We start from the raw sequence: 18,992 nt of genomic DNA on the forward strand, positions 1-18,992 counted from the left end.
TACTGTAAGTCCTGTAAATACTGTATCCAGTACAGTATTGTACTATACTGTACAATGTTATATTATCAGCAGCGATTCACCACATGCTGGTGCAAAAAATTTTAGCCCCTACAGTACAGATGTACAGTACAGATGTACTGTACACATGTACATATTGTACTGTACAGTACAATGTACAGTACAGTACAGTACAGTACTGTACCTTGTGAAAAGATCGTAATAACAGTACTCCAGTAGTCCAGTGTACAGTACTGTACTGTACTGTACGGTACAGTTAGTCCACCCCAGCTACAGTACAGTACAGTAATGTACTGTACTTGTTAGTGGTTGATATAGGCTTAATAGATCATATACGCGTAGAATTAAATTAAAGGGAAAAGTATTAAATTAAATAAATAACTCTAAATCTGACGTACGATGGCTGTCTATCAAAGGAAGCACATTTCTAGCATTTTACAAAGTAAGTTCGTTATTATTAAAGTACGTACAGTATTATAATGTAGTTATTTGTATAAATACTGCATATGCTAAATTGTGATTAATGTCAATTAAGATAAAACTGTTACTGTAGCTCTGATTTCGTTATAATCATAATAATTGTACGCATATACGTACCGTACCTACTGGATATACGTACGGATATATCCAGCAAGACCTTTGCAGATCTTGCATCTGCTAAAGAACAGGTCTACAACAAGGACGAATTTAATGCTAAGAAAGTATAAAGCTATCGAAGCTGACCAAACGAATAGCTGGACTTATCCTGATATGATACCTAAAAATGAAGGTTCTTTGATGCTAATATCGTGATATTTGAGTCTTAAAAGTTCATAATCTTAATTAATTGTAATGATTTACGCGTATGCATGCATTAGTACGAGTATTTTCTTCTTTGATTTGTATTGTTCTATACGAAGTTGCATCTACACCCGAAATCTTAACATCAGAATATCGTCTTCGACGGAATAAGCTCATGTTGTACGTACCATACTATACAGAGTTTAAATTAAATAGCCTGTATTATGCCAAGTTTATCTTATTGTGGAGCTATCAGAAAATCATGTGTAATCTTTCAATCAAGAATAAATGTTAAAAGAAATTGATAAAACAAACAACTTAAAAGATTTATTATACATACATACAGATCTGTAGCGAATGCAACTAAAGATATTGGATCCAAAAAGTATGTTGCAGTTATCGCTGCGAATCCAGTTTATTATATGGCCCCTGATGTCCCGTTAGTATAATTGAGACCTTCCGTATAATATACCTACACCTTAATAACTGACCGCAATAAACTATACTGTCATATTACTTGGGAGAGTATGCACGGTCACGCATTATTTTACTGCTAATTAAGTTGCAGTTCATTTTAAACATATGAAAACTAATGGGTATTCTTTCCGGAATTGCAGTTATCCCTATAGGCAAAATTCAGATTTTTTATACTTGACCGGTTTCCAAGAGCCAGACGCAGTCTTAGTGTTAGGTTAAAACATTATTATAGATTGCCAGTTTACTTACGCCTAATAATTCGTTGGTCACTTTTGCATTGATATACGTAGAATCTACTGATCTTACATGTTACAAAAGCATCTTATTTGTTCGCGAGAAAAACCCTCAGCAGTAAGTATTAATATGACTAGAATTTCTAATAACTATTTAGACGATAATGTTGGTTCTAGTTCTGTCTATGAGATTCATATTTCTACTGCAATCATTGTAGAGAATTATGGGATGGTCCACGATGTGGAGTTGAAAACGTATCAGAGCTATTCGGTATTGATGAGGTATCTAAGGGATGAGTTTAAATTGACTGGAACGATTTATATTTCCTTTACTAACTGGCCACTTTCTTGCATAGGGATGCTCTATTAATAAATTACCTGAGTACTTGAGTGCATGGTTAGCTAATATTGTTATGCTACCCATATTTGTAAAGTTTTAAGGATGTTAGTAGTAATTAGCTTGTTTTCTATTTTTTTACTGACGTTGATATGGTATCAGGCATAACTGTACATTCTGGGTAAATAATCTAAGCACAAAGATTCAAAATCTGTTACACAGCTTCCGCAGAGGTACGTTACTAAACTTGTAGTGATGAAGGTAGTTATGGGCTTATTAATAAATTTTGAAAGAAATATAATGCAAATCAATCTTGTATTTAGAATATTTTGATTTGAGCAGTTTCATTCATAGCTTAAGGATAATAAAGTCTAGCTCAGAAATAGACCTTATGAAATTGTCCGCAATTACTGCTTCAAGAGCAATGGCCGAGGTAAATTATCGGTGATGTTTGATGGGTTGCATGTTACAACTATTTCATACACATTCGATTCTTCGCCCATAGACGATGAAAGCGAGCAATGCCGGCATTAGTGAGGCCTTCTTACATGCATACTTCGAGTTTGAATGCCGTAAAAATGGAGCGGATGCTTTAGCTTATCCACCTGTTGTTGCTGGAGGGAGAAGAGCGAACATATTACATTATACTAAGAATTCGCAGCTGATTGTGTTAGTTCTCATAACATCCAGTAGACATTTATATTCGATATTATGCGGTATCATTAATAGAAAATAATATATACATATATACATATACTGTATATTATTATTATTACAGCATTATTAATAGTAAGTGTTGTTGAAGCCTTTCTAAAAAATCAATTTCAGTTTGAATTTCATCTCTTTTGCTCGTTAAATAACTGATCCTAACTAAAAAATTAAATGATAAGTAATGTACAATAAGTACTCTTGCTGCATACTTAGTACTCAAAAACATTTTACTGAAATGCAAGCGTACTTTACATGAGTATTTTAAAGCCTTCAACTGATCCAAGTACATAATTTTGAACCTTTGCTAGGCAAAGTGTAAAATACCATATGTAAGCTAAATAAATAGTCTTTAAGGTTCGATAATCATAATACAGCAGACTGTATGATGATTGATTATGGTACGTAAATAACGCATGATAATATTTCAAATTTAATAATTAGTGATTGTTATATTATTATCGGTCTTAAGATATACAATTTCTTCTATTCCTACTTTAGAGATGACGAATTAGTTCTCGTAGACGCCGGATGTGACTATCGCTGTTATTCTAGCGATATAAGTAGAACATGGCCAATTAATGGAAGGTTTAATAGAGCTCAGCGCCAGCTTTATGAAGCCATATTAGATGTTCAAGAAACTTGCATAAAAGTAGACTATATCAGTTAAATGATATAATATAACAGTACATTCTACTATACTGCAACTGATAACAGTAATTTGATACAGCGTTGCCTGTATTTGTATCACTTCATGCAGGCCATAATAAATACATATATTTAATAGTTAAAATTTTTATTATAGGCATGTAAACCCGGTATATCACTTAATGATTTATATGTGATAATGCAAAAGCAACTAGAATCCAATGTTGTCGGCAAGTTCATACTACTAGTAATATAGGATTTCACATAATAGTGTATCCATGGACTACTAAAAAAAGACTTCTTTTAGTAGTCCATAGTGTATCTCATCCATGTTTGAAACTAAAGCAATAAAAATCTTCGAATAGGCGTAGGAATATTTAAAGATTCATCTTTAAATAGGGAGAAAATTCGGCTGGTTAATCTTTTGTATCATATGTGTTTATAACTAAATATCAGCTAAATCCACTAAATGTAAACGAAATTCCTATATCTTCCTATTTATTTCAAATCAAAGCAGATTTGTAACAACTTATGCCCACATCATGTTGGTCATTATCTTGGAATGGACGTGCACGACACGACGTCAATTTCTACCACTAAGCAACTTGAGGAACACATGGTAATAACTGTTGAACCTGGTATATATATTCCCCACGATGCCGACTACATTCACACAGAGTAAGTTGACATATTGTACTAACGAAACTTTATTGGCTTCAGTTACGTGATAACGAAACTGTATTTTTTCTGAGTGTATCACTTCGTTGAGCTTGTTTAATAAAGGTGGCTGTGCAAGCTATAGTACGTACTAACATTCTAATGTGTATCAGAAATTATAGCTGAATTAACCTTAATTTCCAGTACGGTACAAGTACTAGCACATCAGAAGTGTTCCAATTACTTGTACTAGTTGTATTTAGGCTTTATGATACTATCGGCATCACTTTTCAGAAATAATTACAACTCTTCCTGATACTGATGCTTATTGCCGCATTAGGTTCCGTGGTATAGGAATTCGAATTGAAGATAACCTTTTGATTACCCCAAATAATCACGAAGTAATAACAAGCATGTGCCCGAAGACAGTAAATGCCATTGAAGAGACAATGTCGAATCAAAGTTGAATATTAGGATATTTTCGTAGATACTAAATTGTTTAAAAGCAGTATTTGGCGTATCTCTTCGGTGATCTGAGTTGTTCGATACAATTGATTTGTAGCGTAATAACTCTGGATAAGAAAATTATCATTTAATTTAATAAATACTCGAATAATATAATAAGTATGCATAAGCTATAAAGCAATAAGAAAATTTTAGCACAATATACCAATTCTCATCAATTCGGCAGAATACATATATCGATACCCGCCGGTACCCGGATGATCATACTGCAATATTATTCTGTACTTTAACGCACGAGTACAATACTGTAATTTAGCAGAAAAAAGTATCTGCAACGTAATTCCAAATTTCACTAAAGTGAAACGAAATTCATAATGTATAATATTCACTTAATTCTAACTTTGCTATTTTTATCATTTTAATCTAACAACTAGTAAATAAGTTATAATGCAATCTTATTCTAAAATATTATAGTATTGTACAATGCTGCACATCAGCAATAGTGCCTCTTTAATGTCTGCGGCTTCTCCTGACTTCAAATACTGTAGTATCGTCGTCATCGTCATCCGTCGGTCCAAGCGGAGCCATCTCCATATCAACGCCAGCAATAACACCATAACTTGAATATTATCAACACAAATTACAATATTTAAGACTAAGAATTTAATAACAATTTGTAGCCATGTATCACAAAACTAAAAATAGTAGATTTAGTAGAAGCATGAAGGTATAACTGTACCGTGAGCTACTAAAAATTAAAGGATAGCATCTGTATAATATACAACGTCGCAGCTCATAATAAACTCTTACTGACTAATAAGGGATGATTAAAATCATTAAATGTACTGTACGTATTACTATGAAGTGCCTGGATATTGTGAGAATTGCACATAATATTTATTTAGTGCCTTTACACGAGTTTACACTTTATTTGTACTTTACTAGCCTACAACCCGCTTACTTGGAAAACGAGAAGTATTCTATACAACATAGCATGTATTACCGTAAATTTACTGAGAACTTCTGCAGCAGACTCAAACCGCAGATAATAGCGCATAAATTTGTACTTACTTGGCAATAGCAGAGTAAAAGTACAGTAATATCTAGTGAATCTTATACTATTGTAACAGTATGATTTAAGCCGTGAAATTTTAACGGAAACTAGACAGTAACGCTACGTGAGTCTAAAATAATTTCCGAGTTCTAAAGAATCTGCATATATGTTAACTAGTGTTAATACATTTTATGTCAGTAAATACAGTAGTACAGTACAGTTTATGTAAAATGATACCGTTTTGTCTTTCGTTTCATTTTTCCAGTGACTGCACGGTATACAAAAAACGCTAGTATAAACACGGAAGCTGCAATGAACTAAAATAATAGACACAACACAATAACAACAATAAGTGTAGGAAATTACAGGATGAAAATGCTACATTTGTGTATACTGCCATAGACAACTAGATACCGCTACTTTCTGTAATCCATGACATTGCACAGTAAAGTATAAAGACGATAATCTATGAAATTTATGGATTATTACATTACATCTACTCTAGTAATTAAATAAATAAATCATAATTTATCAGTCCCAATGGTCAACTCTAACTCTTAGCACTTTTGAAATGTAATACACTACAGTATTGTGTAATCCTATATCCTAAGTCATCCTGTATTTCTTTTTCCTCAAATGCTAAACTCAAATAACAATTAATTATTATAGTCCTGCTCATATCTTCATAATTAGATATATTTTTATCGTTTAGATCCCCTTATAATGTGTACATTGATACCATTTTTGTAACATCTCGCACAATAGGCTTCATTGGCATTGTAATTAAATATCCAGTATTGCATTTACAGTTACTTTCGTACGCATATTAGCATAAACACACAAATTACAGTATGCTGTTTCGCACAAGACAGAAATATATCACAATTAAGCAGATCAAATAAAGAATTTGCTATAAATTTAAGTAGGAATGCTCTAGATCATCCATTCAATCTTACACTGCTCTATGCAACCGATCCGCGATTTCGCGCATACATGTACTCATGAAGCACTAGTGTGCAATTACCATTTACGGTAGTTAATCATTCTAAATCAAGGCCCACTTAACTAAAAACTAAGTTTAGATATTAGAAAGTCATTGGAAAGGAAATAAAGCATAGCAGTCAGTATGGTTTCATGGATAGTTACAGTTCATGTCAAATCCACTCTGAATTATATTGTAGGTCAGTCGTTTCATAATGATTATATTTCTTGTAAAAAAATGAATCACTGACTTCAACGCTGATCAAACCGTGAAATAATGCAAAGTAGAATTTCTACATACATTGAATGTTAGACAAGACTACACTTTCACTATTTTGCATACGCGTTTACTGGGTGTGCGTAATGCTGATATTACAAATAATGTACACTAGAGACCCTATAAGGGTTAGGATCTCTAATGTATACTACTGGCAAGTTCTAACTATAAACTCACTTGAGACGCAACAAATATAAGTTTACATTATAATTTGAAATTACCACGTATATAAAAACCATCATCGATACATTTTCTTCGTCACTATCACCACCAGAACCTGGCGACTTTTGACTGACAGAGCTGGTGACTGTTACTGCTGAGGCGGTAATGGATCTGGTTTCGTCATGAACACTCTTAGTAGCTGCCTTACTAATACTGCTGGTGATCCTAAGAGATGAAGTTGTAACCGTGATGATCGAGGCGGCATATGTATTTTCCGTCCTACTTAGTGTAGCTGAGAATCTAGACGACTTTGTATCTGAGGCTACAGCAGAATTCTCACCAATTTTATCTGTTGCCTCTGATAGCATGCCTTGAAATATGGACACTACAGAAGAATAGCAACAAGGAATGATTAAATAATTATAAATGACAGAAAAATTATAAGGGGATCCCCATAATAACATAATTATAATTTTAGGAATAAAAGGTAAAGTTGTGATAAAATTAGAATTTATAATTAAGTAGGCTAGGAGAGCACACATTATTTAAAACTATATATTGTCACGCTGCCTCGTAGATTTCGAAATTCAACTGTAACAGTTAATAAAAACTAATTATAACTAATAGGACTAATAATTTACACGTATAGCATAGACCATAGTATAATACACACTAAGCATTCTTATTACAGTCTACACAGCGACTAAAAGTTTAGTCACATTTACGTACAGGTTAAGTTTACTTTACAAATCATATTTAATATGTATATACGATCCAATTTTTCGATCATTTTACCGGACGTAGCTGCGTACATATGTATTTCAATTAATTGATAGTCAATTTAAATTAATATAATATAATATAATCATTTACGTAACTATTTCTTTATGACAAAAAGCTGCTCAATACTATTGTACTGTACATCAAAATATTACCGTACAGTACATCGGCATAGTGTAAACGACGAACGATCGATGCATACATATTAATCAGATTATTCTAGAAAAGACATATTCAACGACATATTGTATAGTTCGAGTACCTATAAGTATCAGAGAAATCTTGCTGATTATTTCTTGTCGTAAAGCCATAGATTTGCAGCGACATACGAATATTGTCTCGCATACCAGTAAGGCGCGTCTCCTTCGGTACTGAGGTAACAGTGGTGGTAAATTCGAAACATTCGACAGATACTGCTACTGTACTGTACAGTACGCTACTATACTGTACACAGTGTACAGTACTGTATTCTGAAGGTTTAACCATACTGTACAGTGTACTGTACAGTAGTACAGTACAGTACAGTACTGTATTATACTGTACTGTACAATATGTACTGTACAGTACAGTGTACAGTAGTGTACTGTACTGTACAGTGTGTAGTGTACTGTTTCGATATCATCGCACTACTACTAGTGTACTGTACACTGTACAGTACAGTAAGTAGTACAGTAATGCGAAACAAGGAGGAATCAATAAAATTACAGTACTGTACTGTACTGTACTGCACTAACACAGTACAGTACAACGACTTTTCGTACGGTGGCTGCAGTACTGTGCAGTACAGTAAAGACATCGGACTATCGGAGTCAAACATCACTCCGAACTACAGTACTGTACTGTACTAGTGGAAATCTAAATTGCAATCGAAACTCAAGCGTGGAGTAGCAGTCGTACATTTTATTAAACCTTATCTGCGATATAGAATAGAAAATTAAAAATTTCTGTAATCTTAATGATGGAGGTGGATATTACCCAAAATTCTAATGAAAAGTTGCAAGAATGTGAAAAACTTGCTAAAGTAAGTGTTATTAGATCTAAGAGATTGTGCTACTACAATAATACAGTACAATAATCTCTTATTCTAAACGATTTAAATTTTTTTACTTCAACTTTAGGAAGGTAAATTAAATGAAGCTTTAGAAATTCTGTATGTTATTGAAAAACATGCTAGGACGGTAAGAAATTAACTTCACCTAACCACAGTGCCGTGCTGTGAGGATTCTACATATCTTTTAATACTATAAGTGTAAAATTTCCACATTATCTTCGGGTCACTCTGCTTACTGTAACAAAAGAAAGATCAGTTCTCAAGTTACTTTTAATTTTTATGAAAAAGTCTGTAAGAGCAGACAATTATTCCCTTACAATTTTAAATTTTTCGCAAATACATACTCGGTTTTCTTATAAGTGAAAAGTTAGTCCTAAATAAGAATACTGCAGATTTGCACTCATGGTTAGAGCAATACAGTATATACTGTATATTATTATATAATCCATTCCGGACTTGATGTACTGTACTCTACGTGTACAGTACAGTACTGCATAACGAAGCTAGAATATTTCTAATCAAACACCTCCTTAGCCTAATATCTAGATTCTAAGCAGAGATAATTGTCAACTTATTATGTATCTTTGCTGATATTAACTAACTCTAGGCTTGTGATGCCCCTGCAACAGCTCGTATATTAGTTTCTATAATTAGACTTTGCTTCCAGGCAGCGGAATGGGATATGCTGAACGAAAACATCGTCTTGTTAACCAAAAGACGAAGTCAGTTGAAACAGGTATTAATAACATGTTAAACTTAAACCAATCAAGATTTGATGGTACGCCCTCTAGATGAATATCATATATAATTATTTTTCTGCTAATGCTTATATCTAAATGTCTACGTATAGGCTGTTGCTAAAATGGTTCAAGAAGCCTTCACCTTCGTCGATCAAACGCCCGCTGGGGCAATTAAATTAAAATTAATTGAGGTTTTGAGACAAGTAACGGATGGGAAGGTGAGATGTAATTTATATTTTGAATTGTTCCGAATTCCTCGATGCAACTACTATATCTTTATGATGATTAACTAAAACGCAGATCTACGTTGAAGTTGAAAGAGCAAGACTGACTAGAATACTATCTGAGATGAAGGAAAAGGAAGGAAATATCGATGAAGCAGCTCGATTATTACAGGAATTGCAAGTTGAAACATACGGCTCTATGGACAAGCGTGAAAAAGTGGAATTTATTTTAGAACAGATGCGTCTTTGCCTTGCCAGGAAGGATTACATTCGTGCGCAAATCATCAGCAAAAAAATCAGCCCTAAATTTTTCTCAAATGACGAGGCACAAGTAAATCATCATTCTCTTCTTTCGTTAGCGACATACTGAAGGCTACTAGATTTTTTTAATTTTCTTATAAATCATAGGATTTAAAGTTGAAGTTTTACGAATTGAGTATAAGCCTTGCTGAAGCTGATTCCGCTTATATTAAAGTATGCCAGTACTATTCAGAAATTTATAATACGCCGATAATTAGGGAATCTGAAAACAAGTGGAAAGAGGTAACAGAGATGAACTTCTGATGTAATTGCAAATTTAGATCTGAACCTTTTGCGAACAGTCTTTTTGATATATAATTACGACAAATGCTAGGCCTTACAAAAGATGGTAATATATGGTATATTGACTCCCTCGAGTCACGACCAGAAGCAAATGATACTTCGCATCAGTCAAGATAAAAATCTAGAAAAGATTTTGAAATATAAGTAAGATGTTAATTCTTGTTGGTCACAATTTTCGAACGTCTTCATCAATGCAGTACTATTCTATACGATGTTAATATCGTTGGTACTAACCAAACAATTTCTTGTACCTAGAGAGTTACTGGACTGTTTCATTAGTCAAGAAATCGTACTTTGGAATTCCATTACAACGAGGTTTCAAGAAGTAATTTTAAAAGGCTGCGAAGAATCGCCTAACACGAATCTCTTTGAGACTGATACAGATGATGGTCGAAAGCGATGGGCGAGTCTTAAAGAGAGAGTAGTGGAACATGTCAGTTTCGATTTTATTCAAGCTTCGGAATATTTTATTGATAAGATAATTACAACGACCTAATATTTATACATTGCTAACTTTCAGAATATAATCGTGATAGCAAGTTACTATACTTCAATCAAACTGGGTCGACTAGCTGAACTATTACATTTAACGGTTGCGGTATGTATTTTTTAGTTATCCAATCTTATTTTTGATTATTAAAAATATCGTTATGTTGGAGATAGGAAACAGAAACATTTATATCAAATCTGGTCATTTCAAGAACTATATTTGCCAGAATTGACAGACCTGCTGGCATTGTAAATTTTATTAAGATTTGCGAGCCAGATCTGAAGCTGAATGAATGGTCTACGAAAACACGTAACCTAATGGGTTTAATAAATAAAACGACCTACATGATTAACAGGGAAGAAATGCTTAAGGCGAAGGGTAATAACCTCATCCTAACAGATTAAACTCCTATCTGAAACGACATTTTTATCATTAATTCCTGTTTATGATATCATAGTGTATAGTTATAGAATTGAAGTTTATTCTTGAGTTCATTAACACATATCTATGTTTTATACGCGCTTTACGCAATTGTTAATCCTAGAAGTAGCAGCTCAGAGCTAACAATCAACTGTTACATGATAGCTCTGAGGTAGTTATTCTCTTTTCAGAACGATACAACAGGACTTAAGTATAATTTATGGGTTTTGTTACAGTATGGTATATAGTTGACTGATCTAGCGCTAATTGTTCACAGTAGGGTAGTGTGTTCTAGGACAGGTAATAAAATGCTTGCTTAAGCCTTGAATTCCTATGCTCTTAAAAGTTATATGTGTACAGTGTAGCACGCATGTAACTACCATACGTAACTGGTATGTAAGAAAATAACAGCTGTTATAGAGCGCACCGCTATATGCAGTATGTGTAGCGGGAACGCTATAAAATTAAGAAAAACTATTAAGTAAATTTTGGGGCAATTACAGCTTCAGTATAGCATAAATTGAGATTAATTCAATTGAAAGTCTCCTATCAATTTAAAAGTAAAAATAATTAGAATTATCGACAGTTTAATAGTCATATAGATCAGAAGACTAGCAAAGAAGCGGTCAGATATTAAATCGAAAATGTGACTTAGTAAATTGCACTATTTCTATGAATTAATAGTTGAAAACTTCAGCTACTTACCCTGTGTAATATCGTTTCCACAGTAATTTTAGTCCACAGAGGAATCCAGTACTATAAAAGCTTTTTATTACAAGGTTCTAAAGAATAGTACAGCAATAATTAATTACTCACAAGAATCTAGTCTAAAGTAATCTGAGCTCAATTAGATATCAAATCTTTTCTCCTCCTTTACGCTCAGATTTGTACGCCTTATATACTTTTCTCTGAATCTATTTAAGGCAATAACATCGTCTACAATCAGACATGAATCATCACTACATTTTACAGTATTAATCAAACTGCTTACAATATTATTACTTTACCATTAATGTCCAACACCGTAAGGTATTGGGCATCTTTACAATCTTAGTATTTCAAGTCGTATAACGTCCTGTACCATAATTAGTTAACAGCTATATTAGTGAATAACACTTTCTAATATAGTAGTTACCAGTCACCTAAATCTAGCAGCACAAGAATATCTATTTTTAGAAACTTAACTATTCTAAATATAGTACACAACACAATCAAATATAGCTATCGCTACAAGCAAATATAGGGTGCATCACTACACCCTGTTACCTTATTAATATTCAATAAGTAGGTGAGCTGATCTGCCTACTTTTCTAAATGCAATTGCAAATTCAGTGAGACTTACACAGACCTACCGTACATGACCCAATACGATCGAGCATCTTATCGAAATACTATGTTATCTGTACTTAATGCTAACGTTCGCAGGATGTTCGAACTAGACTTCAACTACCAATAAACGGTGGACAGTAAAATTATTATGCGCTACATCAACATTAATAGACAACACTTGAAACGAATAGAAACCAAACTGCCGAAACGCTAAGCCACTAGAACGCTTTGCACTACGTGTAGTTATTTATTTTAAAATTACTGATACAATAGTAGGTAATCCTTGACAGCAGGACGTTATCCTTTTATTATTTTATAAGTAAAAACTGATACAGGTCACAAGTTCAGTAATCTTGTTTCAGTGGCTGTACATAAATACAACAATGTACTGCAATCTATAACAAATTTCCTATTCATTAAAATAGGTATTGGTGGTAGACCATGATAAGACGACGTCATGATTTAAACAAACTTTGCATAATGTGCACGAGGTAACATTCGGGAATCGCACATACCGAATGTTACCATATATACAATATTATACTCTCTTGAATGCTTAATAACAATTAAACAAAACCAAAGATGGGGGTTGAAATATTGTTTCAATTGTCAGAATTTAGCCGGATAAAAATGTAGATACAAAAACTGTAGTTTTCATATTGATCGTTGCATGCCACCAGCCACTTGGAACATAAATTATCTGTACAGTCAGATAAAAGGAAAAATAGAAATACCATTAAGCACAAATGATATTATACTTTTGATTATTAGAAAACTGATCTGCATTGCCCTAAACTTGACATATGAATATAAAAAAATAAAGATTTCTCGCTATCATTTATGGATATTTATAAGCTTGGCATTGTCTTGAAAGTTCTACTTCATGGGCTATATATGATTAATTATAATGCTCTGCAGCATAGGCATGTGGTCAATTAAGTTCCGTCTTAAAGCATTGTCAGTACAACAGTAAAAACCCAGTACAAAGAAAGTCAATGCGATGCATCTTTTGAATTACAATAATTTGCCATCTTATTAATATGAGAAGTAATAGTATATCAGACAGAACATATTGGTGTAACTTCATTTGTAATTTGCAAATGCAAAAAAGTTGAGAATTCCGAGTATACATGACTAGGTATTGTGTTTATATACTTCTTGATAGTACTGCATACAGCTACAGCACAATAATCTCAGATTCGGTAGATACGACAAAGGCTTCTAAAGTGCAGCTCCTCACAATTGACTGAGATGAAATAGATTTGCTCATTTTATGGCGATAACGTAATCGGATTACTATACATTGACATCTTCGCCATGCTAGCACCCCGCTGCTTATTAGCCGCAAGAGCTAAACTGAAGGCTACATAAGCGTATAACTGACCATCATTAAATTAACTTAATCCTATTTGCTAGCTTAACAGATTCAGTACTATTACTACTATACAACCATAACAACATTTAGGATTGATGATAACGCTTGAATCACTGATTTCAAAAATTATTGTGGTAACCGGTATCATCTTATGAGATAATATTGGATCACATTACGTGTATAGTCGTACCCATCAACCATCAGCAAAGCGATCCGTAAATACTAGTACAAATATAATTGGTGAATGACCAAGCGAGATTCTCATACCTCGTTCGGTTCTACTGAACATTCAAAGGGTTGTTCATTGATGTTTAACTTTGTATACTGGCAGGTAAGCCATTGGAGTGTTGTTTGGTTGGGATCAAATTGCGGTTTACGATTAGGAGGGTATAGAAGCCAGTGCTAAAATAATAATCAAGTAACATTGCATTTAGATTATTGTGTGAATCGAAGGTGAAAAAGTAACTGTAAATTACTGCAGTAATAAAAAAATAGCATGTGCACACTTTACGTAAATTTTAAACTTTAAATTATCTGTTAGTATATTATTCTAATTCCAAACAGGCTAACCAAGTAATCATATTTTAGACTATTAGGTACTTCAAATCCTAATGTTGTACCGATAACTAAAAAAATGAACTTGACTAGCATATTTCCAAACATTAAAGTCTAGAATCATAAACTGTCCGCAGATATGATAATAACACATGAGCTTAATCTAGCCTTTTTTCCATGGAGAGTTTCACTGAATACAGGTCCATGAAAATGAAAAGGTACTCCGCTACCAGGACCTACAGACAGAAAAAAATCCTATACATATATAACCTAATCTTCCATTATTGCTACGTTTTAGTTACCATAGTAATCTAGTCTAGTAGATCACATAAAAGTAAATCTAAGCATTTATCAACTGTTATAAAGTATATTTATTATTATACTATTATGAAAAATAAAACTGTTAAAAGAAAACGTAGTATTAAAATTGCACGTAAATCTCACCCGCAATACCAAAACTTAGCATTGAGGTAAAGCCAGGGATATTATATGGCGGCTTATAATAGTAGGAAAACAGCGTTTTCCATTCCGTATGGTTATTGTCTCCAAAGAAATAATATGTGTCTGATAATTATAATATAGTATAACAAAGTTGCTATGATCAGAAAACGCAGGCACAACATTAGAACGTATTAATTTAGATCAAGCAGTAATATCATAGAGTTATGTGTGATATCATTTAAATTCGCAAGGAAATGATTCGCTAGTTTGATACTTTCTCAAAGCTAAAGTAATATAATTGTTTCTAAAATACGCAGTTGTACATTGATATTATAAAATAATATCTAACTACAGTACTAGAAATTCCGGTGCGGTAAGCTTAAAAATATTCCTACCTACGCCCAGTTCTTCCAGGCTTTGCGGTTTGATATAGTTGTTAACATAATTTGATAAGGTGGTATCAACTATAGCATAATTGGAAAGGTACTATTAATAAGAAAGTGACATATTTTGGGAATTTTACATATAGGATATAAAAATATTTTGTGCATAGGTAGTTATGGAGTAAACTTTTGCGCAGCTGTCGTAACATAAATTCCATAAGAAAACTTATCTACTGTCAATTGCTATGCATAGTAAATTAAATTAGTAGATTCGGCTTCAAGCTATGAATGAATGCTTTATTGAAAGCTGGCTAGGCTTTTAATAAATAGTAGCTTCGTAAATGCTGATACGGTAAAGGAGTTGATAATTAAGCGGTAATGTACGATGCACAGCAGTATGCAATCCGGGACTACAGAGAGAGAGTAGTACTGTACCCTGACGTAATCCATATCAAACGGTATAGATAAGATGTAAACGAGCATAGTATACAGCCAATCTACATCGCCTTTTTCCTACTAACCAATGATAAACACTAAACAAGCAAACAAACGCATAAGAATACTTATTAAATGGCGCAATGTAACAAATATAAACTGCTGATGCATTTATTTGTAAGTAACATGGATTCGGCATTACTACACGGCCACACCTAGCAGTACGAACATTATCATTTGCATCAAACTTGAACCCTTCCGTTTTGCGTTGGTGCATGACTGATGTAGATCATCGTGATACTCTGCTTTAATGAGACTAGAGTTGTATTACTGTTCCTCCTGACGATAGGGGATCGTCAGTATTTAGAGTCGTACTGTAGGCAAATATCAGGGAGGATAAACCTGATAGTAGGATCATAGTGTTAATTTCTGTAATAGTTTTAATCAGCCTCGTTACAAATTTCGATTTGTAACACAGATATATGGGCACCAGATTAGAAATAGTTGTCCAAAAATGCTGTATTGTATTTTTAATGGCATGTTGCATCTCTGAGTGAACATAAAGTTAATTCGTAAACATTTCAAACTAAGTACACCCGGCCTTGACGTTCTATGTACTACAATACCTCCAGCAGAATACCCTTCTCTTCATCTATACGTGGTAGCTACCAATGAATATAACTCTGAAGCTACAACATTAGCCAATCGATAACTATAAATCTATAGCATAGTCGTTGGGTATTAAAATACAGCTTGCAAAATAAAGTCAGTGAATATATCACTCAACCGGGATATTTTAACTTAGAATAATAATACTGTGAACATTTACTGTTCAAATTCCTTCGATAATTAATTTTATCAACTAGTTACAAATTAATGGCTGCGATAAAATGCTGGCATAGACAAAGCTTAAATCTACCCGAGTTAGTGTTTTAACACTACCATATTCATCATTTTACTAATCACGCCACCATCAACCAGTCACCAAATCAGGAACTGTTTCATCATGATCATTATACACGTATCATCACTGACACAATAGATTTGTACGAAGTTGTGTATACGATCCTCTAATCCGCCAGTTGCATAAGGATTTACGTACTACAATCTTAGATTTCAAATTTACAATTACATAAAAGTAAAGTGGTTGTACAAAATAGCACTCAACAAATTGATTAAAAATTAAAAATTAGATATATAGTATGAGAGTAGTAACGAGGATTAGTACAAGTCTAAGTCTTCGAAACATAAGCGCATTTTTTAACATCATTTTAAATACACTTTATCGCAACCTAATTTCGTTTGTAAGCCTTACATTTATTATAGGAATAGGTATTGGCAGAGCTTAGTCGAATAATTTTCGTTCCATATTTTGATAACAATTGCTTGCGAGAAGTAAAATTTCTTAACACCTAAACATGAAATAACAGGTCTAAAGTAACCGTAATTAAGAGATTTAATGGGTTCCCTGGGTGACCCGAACCACAATATATATATTTTATTAATTATAGTTAGATGTACGCAGTTTTAATTTCTGCACTATATAAATGGTACTACATATCCGCAATGCAATATTACTATTATATCCATGATGGATGAAACTATCGCAAGAAATCGTCATTGTTCGTATGAGCCAGTTATATTATATTATACATTACAGTAAATACTACGGTAGCTCATTTCGCGAAGTATTTCAGATACGCTTTTCCCTTCGACTTTCGTTAACAGTACAAAGCAAAAAACGTTTATATAAAATTTAAGCCAATCTAATAAATTAGATAATTCGTAGACCTTGTCGATTTGACCAAAATTTCATGTATAAAAGTTTTGCATTATACTGCTGACAAAGATCGACGAGAAAAGTTTGTCTAAAAAATTCTATTAATAAGATTAAACACGTTCACAATCTGTATAAATTTATAAGATAATAAGTGTTATTTTGACTAACCTGGTTATTCACTGCTTTACGCAATATCACGGGCCTTCTGTTAGCGTATCTGTAAATATCAACACCCTCAGCTTTATCCAGATGCATAAAATGTAGTCTTACTAACTGTAAATTGCAAACATTATCTTATCGTCCATTGCCTACTTTAGTTACCCTCCTCCTTATAGTACCTGGTTAAAAACTCTTCTTGTTCTATAAGTGCATCTAAAACTTCGATATTACATTTCCTTGTTAAATTTGAGTAATCAATGGGTCCTTTTGGTGTATACCTAAAGAGAAATGATTGCAAATCTGCGAAATCAGATCTTTCATCCAATATCAATATCACAAATATGGCTGCAGCCGTCATGATTAACATACGAGTACAATAGCTCAAATGTACAGTACAATACTATACTGATCAAAAATTTAAAATGCAATACAGTAATTATAATTTACCAGCCTCCATTATCCTCTATGCTTTGATAATAACGATGAAAATCGTTTCCCAAACTAGGTTTAACAGTTAATACAATCAATGCTACAGACAAAAATATCAAAGAAGCGCTCGAAAAGAATTTTCGATTTGAAACATCCATGAGCTTCACTGCAGCTATGAGACAAAGATAAACTTAAAAAAACTTCAAAAAGTATACTGTACAGTATGCGGTAGGCAGTCTGTACATCTATTATTTTACTCACTGTCAGTTAATTCAAAATAAAATTTAATTTATTTATTTATTTATTAGAGATAGCTCTGTATAACCGTCGCTTTGGTGTTAAAATTTTCTGTATCAACCAACATGACGTTACAGTGTAATGTACGGTAGCTCACGGTAAAGTCAACACTACATACCGTACTGTACACTAAGTAATACTGTACTGTACAGTACTGTAAATCACTACTACTAATTTTTTAAATAACATCTACAATCTTGTATAACTATTTCCAAGCAGAACTTAGTAAGAGATAATAAGATTCAACATAATATTACCTAAAACTTGGAAAAAATCAGCCAATTTAAAATCGACCGTCTACATACTACTGTACAGTAAAGTACAGTATTGTACTATCATATCAAAGTGTTTTGCACAATATTTTGACAGGGACCACTAAAGTAAAAATGTTATCCCTTATTTAGAAAACAGTTACGAAAGATCCATACTAAGTAGCCATTTTTCGATATTTACAATCTCATCTGGTTAGAAAAGTTCGTCTGTCTGAGGGGGTGATCAGTTCAGGTCTTCTAGAAGTCCATGACTATACAATGCTCATAGCAATGACGAAATTTAAATTAAATGAGACGCCAAACTCAAAATACACGTTCTCTTTCACGAATTAGCTTTTCTCCTCGATCAAATAGTTATCGTTTGATTATAATTATCTAAACTATTATGTTATATAGCATTTTTATCAAGTAGTTTGACTAAAAAATAATGAA

The 18,992-nt window shown here is 33.1% G+C and overlaps 4 protein-coding genes across 4 annotated transcripts; 2 read left to right on the forward strand and 2 right to left on the reverse strand.

The window, feature by feature from the left end:
- Positions 1 to 2,179: 2,179 nt before the first annotated feature.
- TRIADDRAFT_21089 (uncharacterized protein) lies at positions 2,180 to 4,325 on the forward strand (the record flags this gene model as incomplete). The annotated part of the gene is made up of 6 exons (XM_002109219.1): positions 2,180 to 2,278; positions 2,351 to 2,514; positions 3,055 to 3,205; positions 3,359 to 3,448; positions 3,716 to 3,879; positions 4,199 to 4,325. Coding segments are annotated over 6 exons (795 nt in total), but the record flags the coding sequence as incomplete, so codon positions are not given.
- A 123-nt stretch (positions 4,326 to 4,448) lies between these two features.
- On the reverse strand, positions 4,449 to 7,611 carry TRIADDRAFT_63623 (uncharacterized protein; the record flags this gene model as incomplete). The annotated part of the gene is made up of 4 exons (XM_002109787.1): positions 4,449 to 4,942; positions 5,615 to 5,694; positions 6,857 to 7,182; positions 7,527 to 7,611. The coding sequence occupies 4 exons, from the start codon at positions 7,609 to 7,611 to the stop codon at positions 4,834 to 4,836; spliced, it is 600 nt and encodes a 199-aa protein (XP_002109823.1). The 3' UTR covers positions 4,449 to 4,833.
- Positions 7,612 to 8,526: 915 nt separating this feature from the next.
- On the forward strand, positions 8,527 to 11,417 carry TRIADDRAFT_35460 (uncharacterized protein). The gene is made up of 10 exons (XM_002109220.1): positions 8,527 to 8,598; positions 8,696 to 8,755; positions 9,236 to 9,364; positions 9,479 to 9,586; positions 9,669 to 9,923; positions 10,001 to 10,135; positions 10,227 to 10,339; positions 10,451 to 10,628; positions 10,716 to 10,793; positions 10,859 to 11,417. The coding sequence occupies exons 1-10, from the start codon at positions 8,533 to 8,535 to the stop codon at positions 11,087 to 11,089; spliced, it is 1,353 nt and encodes a 450-aa protein (XP_002109256.1). The 5' UTR covers positions 8,527 to 8,532; the 3' UTR covers positions 11,090 to 11,417.
- Positions 11,418 to 13,050: 1,633 nt separating this feature from the next.
- Positions 13,051 to 17,032, reverse strand: TRIADDRAFT_20728 (uncharacterized protein; the record flags this gene model as incomplete). Its single annotated transcript, XM_002109788.1, has 6 exons — positions 13,051 to 13,134; positions 14,077 to 14,211; positions 14,515 to 14,600; positions 14,809 to 14,928; positions 15,201 to 15,269; positions 16,939 to 17,032. Coding segments are annotated over 6 exons (588 nt in total), but the record flags the coding sequence as incomplete, so codon positions are not given.
- Positions 17,033 to 18,992: the final 1,960 nt, after the last annotated feature.

Source organism: Trichoplax adhaerens, genomic scaffold (genome assembly GCF_000150275.1).
Source record: "Trichoplax adhaerens TRIADscaffold_2 genomic scaffold, whole genome shotgun sequence".
Classification (NCBI taxonomy): domain Eukaryota; kingdom Metazoa; phylum Placozoa; class Uniplacotomia; order Trichoplacea; family Trichoplacidae; genus Trichoplax; species Trichoplax adhaerens.

What these genes read in the sequence shown, in the direction of transcription:
- TRIADDRAFT_35460 (XM_002109220.1), top strand. Translation starts at nt 8,533, where the DNA reads ATGATGGAGGTGGATATTACCCAAAATTCTAATGAAAAGTTGCAAGAA. An exon ending in GACGAAGTCAGTTGAAACAG is followed by an intron (nt 9,365 to 9,478) that starts GTATTAATAACA and finishes GTCTACGTATAG; the next exon opens with GCTGTTGCTAAAATGGTTCA. An exon ending in TCTCAAATGACGAGGCACAA is followed by an intron (nt 9,924 to 10,000) that starts GTAAATCATCAT and finishes TATAAATCATAG; the next exon opens with GATTTAAAGTTGAAGTTTTA.